The following is a 24,046-nucleotide window of genomic DNA, read 5'->3' as shown; positions in this document are numbered from 1 at the left end:
CAGTCTGCTCTGTGCTAAACACACACATTCACGCACACCCACACCCATGATCACAGAAACGTTTTACACACACCTAAAAAACTAGTAAAAGAATAAAACAACAAAATGTGCAGTGTACCCCGTTTAAACTGAAGCTTCTTCTAAATGCTCATAAAACAAAACTCATGACATTTTCAAGGCCAAATCCAAGCCAGCGAATCTCCATCAATTATTGTTCAAGGTGCTGAAATTGAGACAGTGTCACAATATCGGTATCTTGGATTCCTAATTGATGAGACATTATCTTTTAAGCCTCATATTCAGCATCTAGTGAAGAAGTTGAAGCTGAAATTGGGTTTTTATTTTAGAAATAAGGCCTGTTTTTCCTTTTATTCCAAAAAGAGACTTGTTGAATCGACTTTTATGTCTGTGCTTGACTATGGGGATGTCCTGTATACAGGACTGTCTCATTAATTAGAATATTGTGATACAGTTCTTTATATTCTGTAATGCAATTACAAAAACAAAAATGTCATACATTCTGGATTCATTACAAATCAACTGAAATATTGCAAGCCTTTTATTATTTTAATATTGCTGATTATGGTTTACAGTTTAAGATTAAGATTCCCAGAATATTCAAATTTTTTTAGATAGGATATTTGAGTTTTCTTAAGCTGTAAGCCATGATCAGCAATATTAAAATAATAAAAGGCTTGCAATATTTCAGTTGATTTGTAATGAATCCAGAATGTATGACATTTTTGTTTTTGTAATTGCATTACAGAAAATCACAATATTCTAATTTTCTGAGACAGTCCTGTATACCCAACAGTGACAAACAACTAGAAACAAGGCGTTTCTGTTTTGAAGGCCGCTCATATTTCCATTGGCTGCGTTTCGTCACAACAGAGACAGAAGTTGAGTGGATGAGCAACACAAACCTCTGTAGCAACCAAACCCCCCCCGCATCACCCGGATATAAGGACAAAGTTAGCCTGGCAGGTTGGTGTTTGTAGTGGGGGTGAACGGTGAATGTAAAAGACGTCTGCAGCAGCAGCGTGTTGTGTTTGTGAAGTGGGGGTGGGACACGTCGGGGGGGCATGACAGGAGGGGAAGAAGCATGCAGCAAACAGCATTATAACTACCAAACCTGCAGCTAGGGGGGGCATAAACCTCCAAGCACAAAGCACTCACTAGTTCTAGTGATGGAAACCCAAATATTGGCAATAACTCCTGCGCCCCCCCCCTGAATGGAAGCACCAATCTGTGTGCACAATGACTACGTTTCCATGCATCAATAACTCTTTTAAAACCCAAATATTGGCAATAACCCGAATTTGCACGGCCATGTAAACACCAATAACCCCTTTGAATAACCCGAATTTGCTCATATTCAGGTTTTTAAAAACCCCAATATGAGCCCTGGGTTACTCCTTTTAAAACCTGAATATTCAGTCATGTAAACACCTAACAGAATATCCCCATCAAACGGAACAGGAATTTGTCTCCGCCTCCTCACGTCACCATGGTTACCACACCTGCCAGCTCCGCCTCCTCATGTCACCATGGTTACCACACCTGCCAGCTCCTCCTCCTCATGTCACCATGGTTACCACACCTGCTCCACATCTGGAATCAGCCCTGGGCTGCTACTTAACACTCCCCTCAGTCACTGCAGGTTGTTCTGGTGTCAGGCCGGACTTTACACTGGTTGTCCCCGACCTGTCCACCTGTCTCCGACCTTTCCACCTGTCTCCTGGTTTTCACCTCAGCCTTCTGTCCCAGGAGTTCTGTCTGAGCGTCTCTGGTGTCTGTTCCTCTCTCTGGTCTACCTGGTGATTCCTCTGACTGACCAGTGTTTCAGTTCCTGAGTTCCAGCTTCCAGATCCAGCTGTTTCTGGTATTCCCTCTGCTGCCAGTCTGAGCGTCACCACCACCCTGAGGACTGAACTCTGCTCTGCTGCTGCTGGGAGGTTTTAATAAAGACCTTTACTCTGCCACACACGCTTGTCAACAGTAAAGCATCTGTGAAAGCGTTTGTTTCCAGGTTGGGAGCAGCTGAACTCGGCCGTGTTTGTTCGTCTGCGGTGGAGGTTTGATAAAGCTGACGTAGTCCAATGAAAATCAGCTTTGGACACAAAGAAAGTCAGTTACAGTAAATGACATGAAAACAGACCAAACTTGGGTGGCTGTTTTGCTTCTGTGTTCTGGGTCTTCATCTGAAGTCCACCAGAACCACTGGACGGCACTGAACGGGATTCATGTCAACTCTTTGGGCCTGAAATCTGAGAGGACGTACATGTACTCTTAGGCCCCGTTTACACGTAGCAAAAACAGTGGTGTTGTCATGCGTTTTGGCCGTTCGTTTACACCAAAACGAAGCTCAAAATCACCGAAAACGATCATTCCTGAAAACTCCGGCCAAAGTGGAGATTTTGCAAAAGCTCCGTCTTCACGTTTGCTTGTAAACGGAGAGAAACGGACATTTAGGTTTCAGAACGTCACATTATGAGACAGAAACATCACCAGCGTCATGAGTGACACCTGTGTTTATAATTTATTTGGCCACCGTAGTCACTCGTGTCATTTGTTACAGGTTTTTTTTCCAGGATTCTGATTGGCTAGCATGACTTTATCTTCTCGTTACACTGCCCCCTGTAGGTTTGGCTGCTCATAGCACCTTAACAGATATTGATGCAGGTTCCTGGAAATTATGGTATTTTTCAAAACGTAGAGGGGGAAATATCCGTTTTTGTAAATACCCGGCTCTGTGTAAACGTGGCCTTAGCCAGCACTCAGAGTCAACAGCGTGATTTTTGCAGCTGTGGCGCCCACTAGGAATGGGTGATATTTTACCGTTCACGATAAACCGCCAAAAAAATTCCCCACGGTAAGAATTTGTCATCTCGCGGTAAAAACGATAAATTCCCGTTGATGACGTTTTTGCGTAGGGTACGCTGTAGGCTCTGCGTGGATTTAACGCAGAACCATAAATCAGCCTTAACAAACATGGCGGAAGGCGGATCTGAGAGCGAGGAGCTGGTTGTTAAACGAGGCTCCAGCTCCGTAATCTGGAACTGGTTTGGATTTAAAAAGAGAGACGAGGAGCAAACATCATCTATTATGTGCAGAATCTGCAAAAAACAGTGAGTGCAAAGGATGGCCTTATATTTTTGTTCTTCATCATGTTGTCTTTTGCACTTTTTTTTGCAATTTTATTACCCAACAGAAGGAAATGGTTGTTACATTTTGATATAATGTTTGACAATTACGTAAAAAAATTGCAATAGTATCTAATTTGTGGCATGTTCCAACCACAGGTTAATTTGCACATTTTATTTATATTATAAGAGGTCATCACTGATAGGATTTTATTTTCAGTGATTATTTATTTGTCCTGTGTCTTTATTTATCAGGTTGTATTTTTTTCTACTTTGTAATTTTATAAGCTAAGAAAACTTGAAGGACAATGGTACTTTTGCTGTTTGCACCGTTATCCCACTTGTGGCAGGGTGGAGGAGCTGCAGCCACTCAGGCTGACGGGACACATGTGTGCCGTCAGCCTCTCCACCCTGCCTGCCTTATAAGGCAGGGCTGGACAGCAGCAAGGTGGTGGGGGACTGAAGCTGAATCTGCTGATGTCGTGTTGGATGCTGTGCTTGTGCACGTGTGGCGGTGTTTAACTGCAAATAAAGGGTTCTGCACAAAACTCCGTGTCCTGTCTATCCTGTCGGTCGGGCCCCGTAGCACTCGCCCTGCTACACCACTGTTTAAGCATACAGTTTGAATAAATGTTGAATCTGTTCTTACATTTCAAACTTGTTTCATTTGAGTCATTCCAGTTTTGCAGTACAGGTGTACTAATTTAATTGGTTTTTATTAATTCAATTTAATTGGTGTAGTTTAGTAGCATCTAGTATTATTTTAGAGCAGTGATTTGGGGGCTCCAAAGACTGAATGTGGTGATAGATTTATAGTTACAAAGGTGGAGTTGAATTGGTATTTTTTTAATCGTCATTTTTATCGTTATCGGGATAAATGCCAGAAATGATCGTGATAAATGTTTTAGTCCATACCGCCCATCCCTAGCGCCCACCTCCTCCTCCTCCCTCTTCCCCACTGAGACCGTCAGAGCGATGGCTCTCCCCCGTTCAGCTCTGGGCTTTAATTACCCCGGCCACAGGGAGCCAGCATTTTTCTGTGTGATGAAGGCCTCGCTAGGCTGTTTCTGCCTGCCGTCGCAGTGGGACACGCTGTAGATCTAATGAAAACAAATGTCTGACAGAAACTCTTCGTGGGTGGCCTACAGACGCCGTTCCCTGAGCGTCCCAGCCATCACATCCCTCCCCGTCTCCACTGTCCTGCCATGGCCGCGGCGCTGGCTGAGAGACGGGAGGATCAGCCGGGCGCTCCGGCGTCTCGCTTTGGCTCCGCTCTTAAAAGGAAGTAGGTCAGCACATGAAACATTCATAAAATACACATTATGTGTGAATGGCTGACAGCCTGAGTGGAGCAGCTTCCCCTGAACATTAGGGCTGGGAGGTATGGACTAAAACATTTATCACCATCATTTCTGACATTTATCCCGATATCGATAAAAAAAATACCAATACAAAAATGTCATCAACGCATATTTATCTTTCTTTCTTTCTTTCTTTCTTTCTTTCTTTCTTTCTTTCTTTCTTTCTTTCTTTCTTTCTTTCTTTCTTTCTTTCTTTCTTTCTTTCTTTCTTTCTTTCTTTCTTTCAGGCTCATTTCCTTCCTTCCTTCCTTCCTTCCTTCCTTCCTTCCTTCCTTCCTTCCTTCCTTCCTTCCTTTTTTCCTTCCTTCCTTCCTTCCTTTTTTCCTTCCTTCCTTCTTTCCTTCCTTCCTTCCTTTTTTCCTTCCTTCCTTCCTTCCTTCCTTCCTTCCTTCCTTCCTTCCTTTTTTCCTTCCTTCCTTTTTTCCTTCCTTCCTTCCTTCCTTACTTCCTTCCTTCCTTACTTCCTTCCTTTTTCCTTCCTTCCTTCCTTCCTTTTTTCCTTCCTTCCTTCTTTCCTTCCTTCCTTCCTTTTTTTTTTTTTTCCTTCCTTCCTTCCTTCCTTCCTTCCTTCCTTCCTTCCTTCCTTCCTTCCTTCCTTCCTTCCTTCCTTCCTTCCTTCCTTCACGTACATTGTGCGTGGATTTAACACAGAACCATAAATCAGTTTTACACCAAAACCTCATCAACGGGAATTTATCGTTTTTACCGCGTGATGACAAATTCTTACCGTGGGGAATTTTTTTGACGGTATATCGTGAACTGTAAAATATCACCCATCCCTAGTGAACATGCAGTTTGTGGGTAGAGCTTTGAGTCTGCTGCTCACAGGAACCTCCGTCTCTTTCCTGAAATAAGTCACACTGCGTCCTTCAGGAGATTCCACCGACTACAAACATCTCCCTGTCCTTCCAGCGTATTAAACACTTAGATGACAAGAAACCTGTCTTTGTTGCAAGCAGAGCAACAAGCCGGCACAACAACATGTATTTAAATGCTTTAAGGCAGTTCTGCTCCAGTACTGGATGAGTTATTGTGGGAGAGCACGATGAAGCCTAAAAACAGAGCTGTGCTTGGAGGGAAGAGCTGAGGACGAGCGTGTGAAGCTCACAGGGCCGTGATGTCTGGATCTGTGGCTTCACCAGGACCAGGACAAAGCAGGTCCATGTCCTGATGGGAGGTTCAATTCAATTCAATTTTATTTATATAGCGTCTAATACAACAAAAGTTGTCTCTGGACGCTTTCCAGAGACCCAGAACATAAACCCAGAGCAATTATTACATAAACAATGGCAGGTAAAAACTCCCATAGTGGGAGAAAAACCTTAAGCCAAACAGTGGCAAGAAAAACTCCCCTTTAGGAGGAAGAAACCTGGACCAGGACCTGGATCATAAGGGGGGTAGTAACCTGGACCAGGACCTGGATCATAAGGGGGTACAAACCTGGACCAGGACCTGGATCATAAGGGGGTAGAAACCTGGACCAGGACGTGATCATAAGGGGGTAGACACCTGGACCAGGACCAGGACCTGGATCATAAGGGGGGTAGAAACCTGGACCAGGACGTGATCATAAGGGGGGACCCTCCTGCCGAAGGCCAGACTGGGGGGGTCGGGGACGTCAGCAGCACAGCAGGCAGGTGGAAGCAGCAACGGGATGACCGGGGGTGGGGACCGCAGGCAGGTGGAAGCAGCAACGGGATGACCGGGGGTGGGGACCGCAGGCCAGCACGCAGCTCCCGAAGCTCCGGCCCAATCAGCAAGCCCCAGGTTGGGGTTCAGGGTCGGGGAAAGGTTGAGAAGGGGCAGGGCCAGGGAGAGGAGTCTTGACGGACAAATCTCTCCCCCGCCTGACCGTGCCGTTACCCTGCCCCTCTCACTCCCACACTGCAGGATCCGGTGTTGTGCATTCAGAGATGCTCTTCGCCACCGGCAGAGGATGCTGCACCATGTACAGTACAGGTACCCTTGTTGTTGTTGTTGTTGTTGTTGTTGTTGTTGTTGAGATCCCAGTTTGTTTTGTTGAGGGTGGAGGGGATATATGTGTGTGTGTAGGGGGGGGGTCTGTCCACTGATTCCGGTTTATCATTGACTCAATTTTCAAATTCGCCCAATTAGCACTTTTTTTTTTTTAAATGAGCACATTATCACTGATTATTCTCTTAATTTGAATCCCTCCACGATACCACGATAGCATTGATTCATGGACCACTGGCATAGTTTATTGCTTTTATACTGCGATTGGTGCCAAGTACGGTCTAAAACAGCTTTTTAAACAGAAATGTGTCACTAATATCAGTTTTTTCCACTGCCAATCTCATGAATATGGTGCATATACAGTGTTGAATCATACTTCTACTGATAACTTCTGCAACCTACGTTTCCTGAAGGTCCCCAGCCTTCTCTGTTATGCTGTCACTCATGATGCCACGCCCCTCTCAGTTGATGCCACGCCCCCTACGCCAGATCAGGGCCAAAAGTCTGAAACTGAAAAAGGATCTGAAACTGAAAAAAAAGATGTGAAACTGAAAAAAAAGATCTGAAACTGAAAAAAAGATCTGATACGGAAAAAAAAAAAATTTAAACTGTAAAAAAATAAGTTCATGATCAAAACTTGAATTTTCAGGATCAAATTTTATTTTCAAATTAGCAAAACTTTTGGCCTTGATTTGGCTCCAAACCTTCTTTTCTTAGTGTATTCAATTGATTAGTCATGCACTGCAATTTTGTAATGTCCTAGAATTCAAATCCTTTATTTGGGGACCTTTAGCAGATATGAGATTAAAATGCGATTAGTTAGATTAATCAATCATAATTATAATTAGATTAATTTTTTTAATCGCCTGACAGCACTAGTAAAAATATATCAAAAAGAAATAGATCAAAAGTCTTACCATCTTTTTTGTCTTTTCGACTATCAGAAAAATGGATCTGAATCATTTTTGATCCTCAATGCTTTTATGTGATGATACAAGGTCATGTATAATTAATGTAAAATAATAAAACAAAGCTCTGTCTTGTTTGTGGTTATCAAGACAAGCCTGCACGTTTCCCTGTACTTGCTAAGGTCTAATCTGGGGACGGAGAGTCCTGCATAACGGGCTTCCTGTCCTCTCCTCACACTGGTCCAGGGTGACGTCATGCTCTGCCCTGCTGCTCTGCTGTGACGCTCCCTGTGGGACTCTGGGACGTCTCTGTCTCTGCAGACTGGAGAACAGCAGGCGCCATGACTCGGCACAAAAAAAAAAAAAGCTTCTTTTAAATTTCCCTCCCCATCCTCACTCAGCTAACTCAGCTAACTCATTTAAAAGAGCCAAGAAGTTCACTGGACACAAGGTGTAATGTGTTTCCCCAGATCAGTCCGGCTACACATGATCCTGCCCTGCATGCTGATTCCTTCACCGCTGCTTTCACCCACCGGGACACACCAGGAGCATCAGGGCAGAGGACTTAGGGCAGCTCTAAAAATACCCAAAGAGGAGCAAGAAGTAAAGCACGAGTTTAATTTTAGTTCAACCAGATCTTGCCAACCTTCAGGCGAAGCTGAAAGGATTTCTGCATATTCCAGCAGCGTCAGGTGACCAATTCTAAATGTTGCACTGCGGTGCTGAGTAACGTTGGGTCCAGTGTCTCCCTGCTGCGCAGCACGACCTTGGACAAACCTTAACTCCATTCTTTGTGTCGGGCGGTGACTGCAGTGCTGGACTGGTCATGACTGCTCCCCTCCCTGGTCACATTCAGGGGGGTGTAAGGTGAAGCATCATCATTATCTATACCTGCTGATCAGGGCTGCATCATTACAGTAATATGAATTAACTCATGAATTTAATTGCACGATAACTTAAAGCATTTTATTTAGTTATTACGTTTTAAAATGAGCCTACGGTTGTTTAAGGCAAGAGAACAAAGAAAAGGATTACTTCAATAAAAAATGTTTGTTATATTCAACACGTGATTAACTTTGCTGCTCATGAGACCATGAAGACCCAACAAAGGACACCAAAGTGGTTATATAGATATACAGGACTGTCTCATAAAATTAGAATATTGTGATAAAGTTCTTTATTTTCTGTAATGCAATTACAAAAACAAAAATGTCTAAAAATTATTATTTTAATATTGTTGCCATGATCAGCAATATTAAAATAATAAAAGGCTTGCAATATTTCAGTTGATTTGTAATGAATCCAGAATGTATGACATTTCTGTCCTGTATATATATATATTAGAGGTGTCAAATTAGCGTGTTAATTGCGATTAATTAATTACAGGCATATTTAAAGTGTCATGTTTTTTAATCGTTTAATCTATTTTTTTATCTAACTTTACTGTTTCTGTTTGCCAGTTGCCTTTATTGTGAAATCAGTGTTTGTGTGGTGGGCTTGTTGTGCTTGATTGGTTGGGGGTGGAAAACAACGGTCAGTCCCACCTGGACGTGGACACTGATTGGCTTGTTTAGCTATGCTTGTAGGCTCCTATTGTAGCTGTACAGGCCCGGTGGACCCTGCTCACCACCGAAGCAGCTCAAGTTTAGCCACATAAACGCAAAGCCCCCGGTTGCGAGTGCAGCCACAGCTAACGTTAGCAGCAACGATGTTGCCACAGCTAACGTTACGTTAGCAGCACGTTGTTACCACAGCAACGATGTTACCACAGCAACGATGTTACCACAGCAACTATGCTGCCACAGCAACAATGTTACCACAGCAACGATGTTGCCACAGCAACTATGCTGCCACAGCAACGATGTTACCACAGCAACTATGCTGCTACAGCAACGATGTTGCCACAGCAACTATGCTGCCACAGCAACGATGTTACCACAGCAACTATGCTGCTACAGCAACGATGTTACCACAGCAACAATGTTGCCACAGCAACGATGTTACCACAGCAACGAAGTTACCCTAGCAATGATGCTACCACAGCAACGATGTTGCCACAGCAATATGTTACCACAGCAACTATGCTACCACAGCAACGATGTTGCCACAGCAACAATGTTCCACAGCAACAATGTTCCACAGCAACAATGTTACCACAGCAACTATGCTACCACAGCAACGATGTTACCACAGCAACGATGTTACCACAGCAACAATGTTCCACAACAACGATGTTGCCACAGCAACGATGTTCCACAGCAACGATGTTACAACAGCAACGATGTTACCACAGCAACTATGTTACCACAGCAACATTGTTACCACAGCAACATTGTTACCACAACAACGATGTTACCACAGCAACGATGCTACCACAGCAACGATGTTACCCTAGCAATGATGTTACCACAGCAACGATGTTACCACAGCAACAATGTTACCACAGCAACACTCTTCCCCAAACTAGACTGCAGGAGAGCGCCGCGCATGCGCAGGTCTGTGACCGAGAGGCTGGAGGATGTTGCTGCCAAGTGGATGTAAATGACAGGACTGCATCTGCTCAAGTCTGTTAAAAACATAAATAAATAACTTTAGAAAGCCACTTTTTTTGTTGTTATATGTCAATCTTTTGATCTGCCACAATAATGTAATGTAATGTTTTCTTTACCGAGATCACAAGAAAAGCAGAGCAGTGATCTCCTCTCCATCCCGTGTTGCTGTCTTTATTTATCTTTATTCCACCAACTCCAAATATTTAATAACTTTTCTAAGCGAACGGCGCTAACGCAGCTCAAACAGCAGGTGTATCCGCCCCTTTAATCTGATTGGTTTAGAGTAAATCATCCCCCACGTGGGGTGCCCTCTTATGATTGGCTGAAACAAAGGAAGACATCTGATTGGTTGCAGATCCTTGCGTGTTAAAAAAAAAACGCATTTGTGGATCGAGTCACGTCAGGGGAGTCTCAAAAGTCACACACAAATGAAGTTTGTTTTGTTGTTTGTAAATCAGGTTATATTCGTGTGTGCATCAAAAATACATTTGTGTATCTTGTCCTACGCACGTGTGAATTGTTCTGTGCATTTGTGGATCGGCGTGTGCATTTGTGAACTATGAGACTGTTCTAGCCCCATATGGTCATTCTCCGGTTGATAGTTCACATTTCTGAACTTAAACACTAGAGACAGACTTTACGCCTGAAGATGATACATTTCCTCTGGCGAACAGACCTGATGTCCTTCGTCTGCATTTGCAAACGTCTCTGTATTCGGCCTGCATCTCAAGTTAAACATATCAGGGAATCTGCCTCATGTGAAAGACATAATGAGAAGTGGAGGCACTAGTACTCATGAAGAGTCTGCAGCGAGGACTAAATACTGCTTCAGTGAGTTCCTTGTCCGAGATTTCTGAAAGAACAGAAACTCTGTAAAACGGCACATTGCCAAAGGCTGTGCAGCTGAAATCTCTGCAGAGCAGCTGAGAACAGTGGGGGTGACGTCACTTCATTGTTTTTCTATTCCTGGCTAGGCACACACTTCATCTGTCTCATACTGGCCAGCAGTCGCTGTGCAGTGACTCATGTGGAGCTATTTCACACAGATTCCTCCCTGAGCTGAACATGCATGTGGGAGTGAACTGCCAGGTCTCAGGTTTGCTGTTGTATCCGTTCAGTCGCAGCTCTGAATGTGGAACGAGACAAACGAGCTTATGCGCAGGCTTTCCGATCAATAATACATGAAGGACCCTAATGAAAGGAATCCTAATCTCCTCACCAGGCCTTCTCCCTCTCCTTCAGCTGAACGTGAGGACTGAGCTGAGGCCCGTCAGTATCCTGGAGATACGGGTGGTGCTGGATCAGTGCTGTAGTTTCAGGATGGTGGAGCACAGCGGTAAAAAGGGTTTTGATTAGGGCTGGGACTCGATTAAAAAAATTAATCGAATTAATTACAGGCTTTGTAATTAATTAATCGCAATTAATCGCAATTTTTATCGCATATCAATTTTAGACCTGAGAACAATGAGATTTCCTTTTTTTGTTTGTTTCAAATGGATTTTTGTATATGAGTGAATGATTGACTAGTGAAAACACATGTTCAATTTATGAAAGTTTATTTTTATCTTCACCAAGAACAAATCAGTGCAATTTGCTATAAAGTGCAGTAAATTAAATGTATGCAGTATGCACATTGAATGAGACAGGTAGCCTATAGTCAAGGACCTTCTGTAAACACTTAAATATAACAAAATACTTTCAACTGTTTCCAGTACATTCCAGAACATGGAAACACATTAGAAAACAGAACACTTCCATCCATCCGTTTTTTAAAACAGAATTTCCCATCCACGGGACCAACGAGAGCCTTTTCATCTGTGACTTCATTCATCGTTAACGTGTGTGGTAACAACTTAGCTTGTGTTATGACGACGGCCCCACTTCGCTGTAACACTAATGCACGTTTGTTGCAGAACATTGAGAGAGAGAGTTGTAAAACGATCTGATTTCGCCGCGGAGCTTACAATGGGAGTCCACGTAAGTGTCAGAACTCTCTCGGTGTGTCCCAAATGCCATACTAAAAAGTATATACTAAAAAGTATACTTGAGTTAGGCACACTTTTGAGTAAATATCAGTAAATAGTGAATAGTGAATATCATTAGGGTGGAAGTATGTGATTTCGGACGCAGCCTCTCTCTCAGGGGTCTGGTTGGTCGGTGCGCCGTCCGTGTGTAAGTCGTCCCATGAGAAACGTTCCGAGGGGAAAAAACTAATGCGATTAAAATGCGCTATTTTTTTTAGTGCGCTATTTTTTCGGTAATTAATTAATCTAAATTAACGCGCTAAAGTCCCAGCCTTAGTTTTGATGTAACAGCCGTGCACCAGAATAGTGAAACAACACGTCAAGAGAAGATCAACACCAGGGAGCGATAGGCGCCCTATCTGCATCACTTTATGTTCATGGAACATTGAAAACTGAGCACACGGTGCTGACGGTTGCTATCCATTGCCAACTGAGCAAGCAGAGCCACCGAAAATGGACCCGAAGGTCTGGGATTACGGTTGTGGAGAATGACTAAAGCCGGATTTATGGTTCTGCATTAAACCAGCACAGAACCTACGCCGTTACTGTGACGCCGTTGTGAACCCTTCGGACTTCTCCGTCTCTCCATTTCGCCGCGGTGCAGTACCCCCCCCAGAGCACTAGGGGGCTGCGTTCTTTTCCAGAATGTAAAAGTGGTCATATTTACAGACTTCCTCAATGAGTCGCTCCTCGACTTGGTCCATGTTGATAATGTTCTGTCCGTGTACAACAACAAGATGTTTAAAAATGGCGGGGATGGCGCAGTCTGGAACCGGAAATGCGTTGCTACCAAGCAAACCAATCACAGTCCTCTCGGTCTGCGTCGCCTCGACGCGTAGTTACAATTTTTTCGGAGGTGCAGGTCAGGCTACGGTGTAGCTATGGAGAGACTCCCGCGTAGCCGCGTACCCTACAGAGTAGGCTCTGCGTAGATTTAACCCAGAACCAAAATTCAGGCTTAACTCCACTGACCTGTTGGTAAGATCTGCCCCTCCATCACAGATGAGCCAGTGGTTGCTGACAATCGGTTGCACAAGGACCAGAACTCAGACGTCTGTAGCATCCAACTCCGCAGAGAAACACTTGTAGATCCTCCGGCAGGAGGAGGATCGAGGTCCTGGTCCAGGTTTCTTCCCTCCTAAAGGGGAGTTTTTCTTAACACTGTTTTGCTCAAGGTTTTTCTGCCACTAGGGGAATTTTACCTGCCATTGTTTATGTAATAATTGCTTGGGGGTTTATGTTCTGGGTCTCTGGAAAGCACCTAGAGACAACTTCTGTATAGGCTATATAAATAAAATTGAATTGAATTGAATTGAATCCTCGACCCTCATCTGTTTTATGGAGTTTATGCTAAAAAAATAAAAGTTAAACTGATGCATCTGGGGTAGTCGGAACATCGTTCCAGGTATCCAGAGAAGACGTGCAATGGACTTTATTTTATTCCATATTCTGATGCAGGGAGTTGTCATGAAATATAATACCAGGACCAAAACAAGACAAAGCTAAATTCCTGCTTTGGCGCAAGCTGCCAACATAACATCCACATTTGTTCAGAGAAAAATCAGTGCAACTGGGCTTTGAACTAAACTAATGATATCTAAAGTTATTTAATCATGCAAGTCTTTGCCTTAGATATGTTATTTAGCACTAACTTTTAAAGTGAATTCCCTCAGAATCGTGAGTTTATATCAGATGATGGAGGGGCTGAGCAGTGCTCTCAGGTCTGGTGCTCAGTGAGCACCAGACCCAAAGTCTAGATGCAGTGTTCGGTTTTTAGCAGTAGATCTGACGTTGTACCTTTCCAGAGTAAACTAATCAAATCCCACCCTGGAATGCATGAATGCTTTTGACCCTGAGTGTTGTCATTGGCGATTGCTTTCTCCTGCTTGTACTGTGATCAAGCGCATCTTTTTTTAAATTTTGTGCATATCCCTTCATGGAATAATGACTTCCAATTTGAATGCTGTTTGACAAAAGGTGGCTATTCTGTGTCCAAAACGTGACTAAGACTTGAAAGGACGAGGTTTTCACACAGATCGTGACTGAAGTAAATCTGTAAACAATGTCCAAGTTAGCAACAGTAACTAAGGAGGGTGGGACTTGATGAAAGTTGTTTAAATATGTTACAGAAAAAAAGAGTTTTGAGAATAGGAAGTCCACTCTCACTTGTTTTTTTTTTTAGATTTTGTGGCTCTAGTGGCTTTTATTCAAGTTGTAGACAGGAAGGGGGTAGAGCGAGAGAATACGGACGACACCTGGCCCCCGGCAGGAGGTCCCCCCTTATGATCCAGGTCCTGGTCCAGGTTTCTACCCCCTTATGATCCAGGTCCTGGTCCAGGTTTCTACCCCCTTATGATCCAGGTCCTGGTCCAGGTTTCTTCCCTCCTAAAGGGGAGTTTTTCTTGCCACTGTTTGGCTTAAGGCTTTTCTCCCACTAGGGGAGTTTTTACCTGCCATTGTTTATGTAATAATTGCTTGGGGGTTTATGTTCTGGGTGAATTTAATTGAATTGAATTGAACGACATGCAGCAAAGGGCTGGGCAGGCCGGGACTCGAACCTGCGACCACTGCAGGAGGACTGCACTAGAGGGCTGCATTGGGATTGGGTCCCGCCAGACCCAACGCAAATCTGGCGGGAGCGGGCGGTTTGAACTTTGCTAGAAAAATACTGCGGGATCGGGATGTAGTCTAGCGACAAGGTGGAAATCAATGACATGGAAAAGAACCTCAAACAAGGTCTTTACAAAACAAAGACAAAGCAAGTAAGATATTTGGAGAAACTGGGTTTAGTGTTTGTGGAGCGTCTTGGAAGAGACGAACGATTGGGACCTCAGTCAGTCAGCAGTTTCTCTTCCTCCACAGCAATATAATGGCCAAGTGATTCATTTGTTAAATTAATTTGTTTATTCGTTAACTTTGTTTATTTTATGTTATTTATTAGTGTTATTTGAACCACTCACAGTCTACTCTCGTTGCTATAACCTCAATCACATAATTGACGCGTGCGCGAAAGGGGAAAAAGCTTGTGTAATAATGACAATGATGGATTTGAGTCTAAATTTCGGTCAGGTGACCTATGAACTTTCAATTATCCATCAAGCTCCACAATTACCATGTTAACATTAAATCAGATAGATTTGTCTGGACCTTTCTCTTGCGGGACGGGAGAAGACACAAAATCCATGCATCTCTATTATTGTGCGGCATGAATTGTCAGAGTTTTGCGGGAGCGGGCGGTAATGGTCAGAAATGGCGCGGGAGCGGGATGAAGAAAACAGTCCGGGCTCTAGACTGCAGCGTCAGTACAAGGGCTGCTTGCTCACTGAGCCACCCAGCAGCCCACACTTCTAAGTTTTACATTTCAGGGTTAAAAAAGAATAATCTATTTTCCTTGCCAGCTCATGATATGACTAAAAACATCCATCCTCTACACCTGTTTGATCCTTACAGGGTGACGGGGGTCTGCTGGAGTCTATCCCAGCTCATTACAGGTGAGAGGCAGGTTCACCCTGGACAGGTCACCTGTCCATCACAGGGCCACATCTCTGCACGTCCAATAGGAGAGAAGGTGGTGGAGGCTGCACCGACTCTTCTCCTTGAACCGTGGCAGCACATACACAATGAATGGAGTTGTGGCGGTTGCTGTGTGGATTATGTTCTCACTACAAACGTACCGCTCCAGGTCTGGAGAGGAAGCGAGCCGAGAACCTAACCCTAACCTCTCCTAGGAGATCTCGGCTCACTTGTTTTGTCCCGCATCCGAGCACGATTACTGTGTTCACATGTACCAAACCATCCGATCTTTAGGGGGAAACGCTCCCTGTTCTGGAACAATTGCTCCAAAGGTGACGGAGGTGAAAGCACCCTTAGTAAATGCGTATGTACTTGGAGAGGGTACGCAGCGGTGAGGGTCAGCACCTTACTGATCAGCAGCACATGGACGCACATCTGCAAAAGCAGGTCGTGGCAGTTTGCTCGTCTGAAGCCTTCAGTTGGCAAGGAGAAGAGACAACATCAGCAAGCAACTGTTACTGCCAGCCATTATGAGATGGCAATAACAGTTATGCAGCCATTTCCAAACAATTTGGGGTCCATTTCTCTGTGGTTGAGAAAATCATTGACATGTTTTTTGAAGTCAGTTGCTGGTCTGCCCAGGAGCAGACATCCCAGCCAGTTCACCCGAAGCCAGGCGGCCAAACTTCTAAAATACAGGAGACATGTCTCGTAGTGTAAGGGCCTCATATAGTATAGAAGATGTCCTTGACAGCACAATAAGGACAAAAAAAAAACCAAACTGTACAAGACTCATTTGAAAGTTTTTGCAGGGAAGAAGACTCTTCTGTCTAAAAATAACACGGCAGCATGTCCATGTTTACAAAGCTGCATCTGAACAAAGTGGAAGATTTCTGGAACAATGTCCTTCAGACTTACGAGATCAAAGCAGATACGTTTGTGGTAAAAGGCTGTGTCTAATGACAAACATGAGGCTGTGGATTATGAACAGACATCTCAACTGTGGAGCAGAATGATGGAGGGGTGGTGATGTGTTTTTGTAGCCACTGAAACTGTGCAACATGTTCTAAAGTCAAATATGAGACTACTGTTGTGCCACAAAGGGGGTGCTGGTTCAGTTATTAAAGAGTTATTAATAATCCTCCTACGATAGTTATTAATATTTAATAAAGAAGATTACTTATCTAAATGAATTATTAAATGAATCAATCAAAATGGGACACCACCTGACCTATCAGGAGAGTAACTAAAACAGCTAAATCAGTCTCAAGCTAGCTGTTATTCCCTACGCACCAGCCTGTTGCTGGGGGGGGGGGTTACAGAATAACAGTGAAGGAAAGAGTCCGAGCACAGAGCTTTAAACCAGCAGCTGTGACAAATATGTGTAAAATAAACCCTAACAACTTCTCTCATTCAAATTCATCTGAATTGATTTACACAAGTGTTAAAAGATAATGGAACAACACTTGGGATAAATTCTGATGCCTAAACTACACATAAACAACTAACTAAACATTAACACAAACTTCAGATTATTTGTTTGTGAATGTGTGTGTGTGTGTGCGTGCGTGCGTGCGTGCGTGCGTGCGTGCGTGCGTGCGTGCGTGCGTGCGTGCGTGCGTGCGTGCGTGCGTGCGTGCGTGCGTGCGTGCGTGCGTGCGTGCGTGTGTGTGTGTGGCTAACAAAGTCACGTGGTGACTGAGTCTCGCGTGATTCAAAATGGCGGACGAGATTTCGTGTCATCCAGTGAAAAACAGACTCGGAGGCTTGGCCAAGATAAGAGTGTGTGTGGGGGGGGTTAGTAGGAGAGGAAGAGAGGAGAAAAGTTTAACCCAAGACACTAGAATAACTTCTCACTACCGGAAAACCAAGCTCTTCTGATGTTTCCCACACAGAGACCAATGTGAAACTAACTTCACACGTGCGCTCTGGTCATTCAACTGGGAAATGAGGAAGTTTGTTTTCTGTTGTGGAAGAACATGTCATCAAGATCCAGCAACATGGATGCAACAGTAGACAAACGATAAAATGAACAAACACACTTAAGCTAATAAACACAGTTGTGACGGGATGAGCGGTCCGACTCACAACGTAAAACTACACTAGTTAAATGTGGTAACTATGTTTCTCTGCCCAGACTCAAAACAGCCTCTTACGTGGATCTTTGTTGAAAAATGAGAGACCACTCCTATTATTTTCATGTATTAATAGCATCAAGTGCCAATATTTATTTATTTGCTTTGGGCCACTCCAAAGCATTCAGACTAGCATAGCACCAGGGACTTTTGGATTGAAGTCCCTCTCTCTTTAATGACTACGTTTACATGCAGTCAAAATTCAGGTTATTGCTAATATTCCGGTTACTAAAACATTGGGAATATTCCCTTTACATGGTAATTAATCATTCTGGATATCTGGATTAAACCAGCGACGCGCAGAGAACGTGATGACTTAATTCCCGTCATTTCTGCTTCTTCTTCCTGTATCCAAATCCAAAACAAATGCTGCTTCAGCAACTTTTCTCTCTCCTTCTTGTAAATCTTCTATCCCGGTACTTTCTACCGTCTACAAATGCAGAAATGTTCATATCCTTCATTACATTTATGAAGTGATTAGTCTCCTCCTGGTCTTGGTTTCTCCGTGTTTAGAAGAACTTCCTGGACTCAAAAGACCAGGATTCCTTGTGAACAGAACATGAGCAGAAAACAAATTCCTGTTCCGTTTGATGGGGATATTCCGTTTGGTGTTTACATGACCCAATATTCAGGTTTTAAAAGGAGTAACCCAGGGCTCATATTGGGGTTTTTAAAAACCAGAATATGAGCAAATTCAGGTTATTCAAAGGGGTTATTGGTGTTTACATGGCCGTGCAAAACCGGGTTATTGCCAATATTCGGGTTTTAAAAGGGTTATTGATGCATGGAAACACAGTCAATGACTACGTTTAATTTGTGAAAAAGAAAAAAAAAACACTCCGTTTCAACGAGACTCAAGTCGTCTGTCTTTCAAGCCAAAAGAAACTTGCTGCTGCTACTTTTATTTCCGTGTAGATTTAGGGTTATGTAAATGACATGCATGCTTCCTTGCAACGCCTCAACTCCCAGGATACAGTCCTCCAAATCCTCCAAAAAGATTTATGGAAAGTTACTGAGAATTGTTTCTACAAGTTGTTCTACAAATCAAGCCTATCTGATGAAGGAACATGTGGCTGCAAATTACATTAGCTCATTTTAGATGGTAGTTGAAATGACTTAACACACTTTACTTGTCCTCAGAGATGTTTGTATCCTTCTTTCCAGTCACTTATAACTTAGTAAAACCGCTACAGCTCGGCTGTTCATACATATAATCCTACCAGTTCATACCAAAACACAGGTTCATCTAAAACTGACCAACTTTTAAAGACTTTTAAGGCTATTTAATCTATTTTAATATTTGCCATCTTTTTTTCTCTTACTTTGGTCTCCACCGCTTCCCTTAAAGGGGACCTATTCTGAAAAACAGGTAAAAATAGGTTAAAATAAGTATTAGATGGCATAATAGGTCCCCTTAAAAAAACATATTTGGTTCTGGGCTTAGAGTGGTTTTATCACAGTACTTTTTTAAAAACAAAAAAGTACCTGTTGTTGTTGTTGGACACAATTTAAAGAAAACGGTTAAAGTATAAACTCTAAAGAGTTGAAAGATTGCTCTGTGGAGTTGACTGCAGGATCATTTTCTGCACACTCATCACTACAAGTTCTAGCTTTCACATTTGATGCAAAGATCATTTACATTGTTAAAAATTGAAATACTGCAGCTTTAAACTGAATAAAATCTATGGTTGTGAAAAAATACATAAATTAGAGATTTGTGGCCGTCGTGTTCTCTTGTATTTTGCTTAAATAAACAACTTTGCAAACACACAAACCATTACAGACCCTCACTTTTCCCTCGTTTATTTCAGCACAGAAGTGATGCATCTAAAGGGAAGAAGAGCTGGAAAAATGATGGTTCGGACAAATCCAGTTGGCTGGCCATGCATTTCCAAACATTTGTGTGCAATTTGAGTTTGGGCTAAAATGTTCAGGAGGAACTTTGGGTTCTGCAGCTCGCACGCCAGCGCTCCTGTACCGGACTGTCTCAGAAAATTAGAATATTGTGATAAAGTTCTTTATTTTCTGTAATGCAATTAAAAAAAACTAAAATGTCATACATTCTGGATTCATTACAAATCAACTGAAACATTGCAAGCCTTTTATTATTTTAATATTGCTGATTATGGCTTACAGTTTATATTAAGATTCCCAGAATATTCTAATTTTTTGAGATAGGATATTTGAGTTTTCTTAAGTTTTAAACCATAATCAGCAATATTAAAATAATAAAAGGCTTGCAATATTTCAGTTGATTTGTAATGAATCCAGAATGTATGACTTTGATTTGATTTTAGTTTTTTTAATTGCATTACAGAAAATCACAATATTCTAATTTTCTGAGACAGTCCTGTATGTGCAGAATAAAGCAGCTGCTTGTCCGTAGCTGTTGACACCATAAATGAAATCCACGTAAAGATAGCCGGATCAATAACCAGCCTGTTGACTCCGGCTGGGAAGGCAGAGTGCTGTCTGTCTGTCAGGCTTTCAGCTGGAAACGTCAGCCACAAAAGTGTTACAGTTTAATCAGAATCTCCAGAGCTCTGCTTCCCCGAGAGAGCAACACGAGACTCTTACATGAAGGATTCAAACGAGGGCTCAGCGTGCAAGACTGTTGATTTTAGTCTTCCTTTCATAAAGAAAATCCACAATTGTCTTCCAAACCACCACAATGTAAGAGGTTACCTGAATATGAAGCCTATGGAGCCTATTTTGCAGCTAATTCTCTGTGACGTTGCCCAGCAGGGGCTTTGAGAATACCACCATCAGAGATCTGGCTCTCCTCCTTTTATCCCTTTTAATGGAGACAGTTCTTCCGAATGCCAGATCAAAGCAGCGGTAGGGGGTGCCGGGGCTGAGAGAGAGGGAGCACCGGGCAGAGTGGGGGAGGACAGCATGATGGCTCTTCCCTCGCTGCACCGCCGGAGCCCCGTCTGCCCGTCCTCGCTCTGGAAACGTAAAGCTTTGCATTAAATCTGCCACGGCGGTTTAGGGAGGAATTTGACATTAAGTTTAAAACGGTCGTCGATCCTGCAAGCGTTGACTCATAGTTTCACCGACACCAACGCCGTTACGTAACCATAACAAGCACAACAACGTGACAAGCACTTGAAACCAAGGGCATGAACGCAGCATGATCGGCTGCTGCAGGAGGACCTGCAGACCCTTCCTGCAGAGCTGCAGACCCTGACATGCACACAAGAGGAAATGAACATGTGAATCTGATGAAAGTGCAACTGCAACCCTCATTAAACCCTTACTGGAACAGATGTTGCTCATCACTTATGAAAGCAGCTGCAAGTGGGAGCTGCCCACAGCTCAGGTGATGGATTGGTCTTGCTTTCGTATAAACCCACTCTCAGTACTGAAGTTGAGGGGGGATGAGGGGGGATGGCATCCCCCCCTGAAATAAAAACGGTCCAAATCACCCCCCCCTGTAAAACTGCCATCCCTCCTTTCCATCCCTTATGTCATTTCATCAATGAATGTGGTTTTACTGCTATTTCAACATTTAGAGTCATCACCAGAAAAATAACACCAGAAAAATAACTTATTTGACAATTTTCACCTGTTTCAAGTAAATTTTCACTTGAAATAAGTAGAAAAATCTGCCAGTGGGACAAGATTTATCTTCTTATTACAAGCAAATAAATCTTGTTCCACTGGCAGATTTTTCTACTTATTTCAAGTGAAAATCTACTTGAAACAGGTGAAAATTTTTGTTTTTTCCAGTGATGAGTCTTGTTTTAAGTGTAATGATATTTTTTTACTAAAATGAGACATTTTAACTAGAAATAAGACAAATATTCTTGTTAAGATTGTGAGTTTTTGCAGTGATCCATGTTACTTATCCTGTGAAGGACAGAGTCATATTGATAAGTTCAGAAAAGTGTTTTTTATTGTTGTGTTTTGATGTATTTGATGTAAGCCCAGTGGATATTTAAAGCTTACAGAAGGCTGCATTTAACTGCTGCTATGTCATTCCTGCAGTATTTCTGCAGGTGTTTTGGTCACTGCTATTATTTGTAATATATTATATTATTTGTAATCAGCACAAATTATCTGTCCCCATATGATAAAATCCACCATCCCCCCTGATTTATTTTACAACTCGAGTACTGCCCCCCCTCCAATACCTTTAAAAACTGCTTCCTTTACAACCGCTACCGTGTAGCTGCTCAGCTCCAGCTGGTCCCTGCCCAGTGGTTTCTGTTTGACGTGTGACTCCCATGATCTCACAGAAACAGACCAATCACAGCCTGACCGGGGCTGCTCTATCACCGAGTGTGTTTGGAGAGAAAAAAAGAAGTGGAGCAGACAGACAAACAGCATGTCAGCTCACAGTGGGAATCCAAGCACGGCCTTCTTACCACTGGGATCACTATGGAAACAGCAAACGCACTCGCAGCGCTGTCATCGTCTTAATCTCAGCACACTGCAGTCAACATGTGACGGCCACAGTCGCTCTTATCTGGAGGACGATGTGCTCTGATTCCTGAAGCCCCCACGGCAGCAGAACAAACTAGATCTGAGGGTTTGGACAGATCTCCATCACTGGGGTCTCTGCCAGCAGCTGATGGTAAAGACGCCTGTCATACATACAGTGGCGCCACCAGGGGGTGGCCAGGGGTGGCCATGCCCCCCCTACAAATTTGGTGGCCACCCTACATAGATTCTATCGTCAGTTTTGCGTTTCATCCCAAATCATTTGGGCCAAGTGCATATCAGTAGGCGTTTCTTTCAGTATTTCTGAGCCTGTATCCTACAAAAGTATAATAAAATCCTGTAATGATGGTTTTTAGTTTTGGTGTCCACCCCAAGAATTGAAGTGGCCCCCCCTATGACACATGTTTGGAGGCGCCCCTGCATACATAACATAATGAGACAAAATGATTAAAGATAATGCACACAGACTATTATACAACAGCATCTGGAAACATCTAATAAAACGCGCAACAGTGCACACATTTCCTAGAGCCATGGCCATTTCCATGCAGAAGGCCGGCGGCACAGAGGTGATTATAGATTATAGATTATAGAGGTGGGAGCTGCAGAGGAGCCGCACATCCAGGCATCACCGGGATGCAGGTGAAGCTCCTGCTGTGCTCCTGCCACCATGAGCACACAGAAGCCCGGCAGCAGCCCTCGCCCCCCCGGCCCCCTCCCCTCCTCTGCTCCTACCTGCTCCGTGCGCTCCCTCCGGGCGTGCGTCGGGGACGCTGCTGGGGTCGCTCTTGGAGCGGGCCCGCTGCAGCACGCAGTCCTCCTGCAGCCCGTTAGAAGACGATGCCATGGCGGGGAGAGGCGGGGAGCAGCAAGGTCAGCGGGATGCATGGGCGTGCTGGAGCTGGTGCGCCGAGCTCAGCCTCGGACTGCTGCAGCAGCAGCAGCAGCTCCCGGTCCCCGGTGCGCAGCGCTGCCGGGGAAACCCGTTACGCGCAGCATCACGCCGCCTTCAGGTGCGGCTCGGAAAAACCTCAACGCACCCGCTGGTACGAGACGAGGCTCTGCAACCTGCGGCTCTACAGCTTCATGGTAGCGGCTCCCTTTGGCCTGGAAAAAAACCTAAATAACATATATAAATGATATTTCTGAATTTTGATGGGCAGCTGATTTGCTTTGATTTGAAGATTTTTTTTCGAACATGCAAAAAAGAGAATACAACAGAATACAAGTATGTAGGCCTATATATATATATATATATATGTGTGTGTGTGTACAGTAGGAATGAAGTAAACACTTACTTACAGGACTGTCTCAGAAAATTAGAATATTGTGATAAAGTTCTTTATTTTCTGTAATGCAATTAAAAAAACAAAAATGTCATACATTCTGGATTCATTACAAATCAACTGAAATATTGCAAGCCTTTTATTATTTTAATATTGCTGATTATGGTTTACAGTTTAAGATTAAGATTCCCAGAATATTCTAATTTTTTGAGATAGGATATTTGAGTTTTCTTAAGCTGTAAACCATGATCAGCAATATTAAAATAATAAAAGGCTTGCAATATTTCAGTTGATTTGTAATGAATCCAGAATGTATGACATTTTTGTTTTTGTAATTGCATTACAGAAAATCACAATATTCTAATTTTCTGAGACAGTCCTGTACATTCTTACATATAATAAGATGAGTTTCAATAAGCTTACTTATAAATAAAACACCCATACCTACTCTAATAACTGTTCTATACAGTGATATAATACTCAATTATATGTACCAGTATATATAAATATAGTCAAAATCAAACAAATCAAGGCAATCAAAAGAAACCAAACAAACACCATCATTTAGTTGTGCTACTATGTATGTATGTAATAATAGAAGTAATTATAATGCATAATATTACATTATCATTACTTTACTATAATACTACAATATAATAGAGAACAATAGACAGCAATGGTATAACAATATACTTGAATAACTA

The 24,046-nt window shown here is 43.1% G+C and overlaps 1 protein-coding gene across 1 annotated transcript in view; it reads right to left on the bottom strand.

Moving 5' to 3' along the window:
• phactr3b (phosphatase and actin regulator 3b) overlaps nucleotides 1-22,970 on the bottom strand; it is a 75,565-nt gene extending 52,595 nt beyond the window's left edge. The window contains exon 1 of the mRNA XM_061728767.1: nucleotides 22,792-22,970. Coding sequence (XP_061584751.1) covers nucleotides 22,792-22,903 — 112 coding nt within the window. The 5' untranslated portion in view covers nucleotides 22,904-22,970. The remainder of the gene's footprint in view (nucleotides 1-22,791) is intronic.
• Nucleotides 22,971-24,046: the final 1,076 nt, after the last annotated feature.

The sequence above is a fragment of the Cololabis saira genome, chromosome 8, assembly GCF_033807715.1.
Source record: "Cololabis saira isolate AMF1-May2022 chromosome 8, fColSai1.1, whole genome shotgun sequence".
Taxonomy (NCBI): domain Eukaryota; kingdom Metazoa; phylum Chordata; class Actinopteri; order Beloniformes; family Belonidae; genus Cololabis; species Cololabis saira.
The sequence above is the reverse complement of the archived record's forward strand: the minus strand, read 5'-3'. Positions and strand labels throughout refer to the sequence as shown.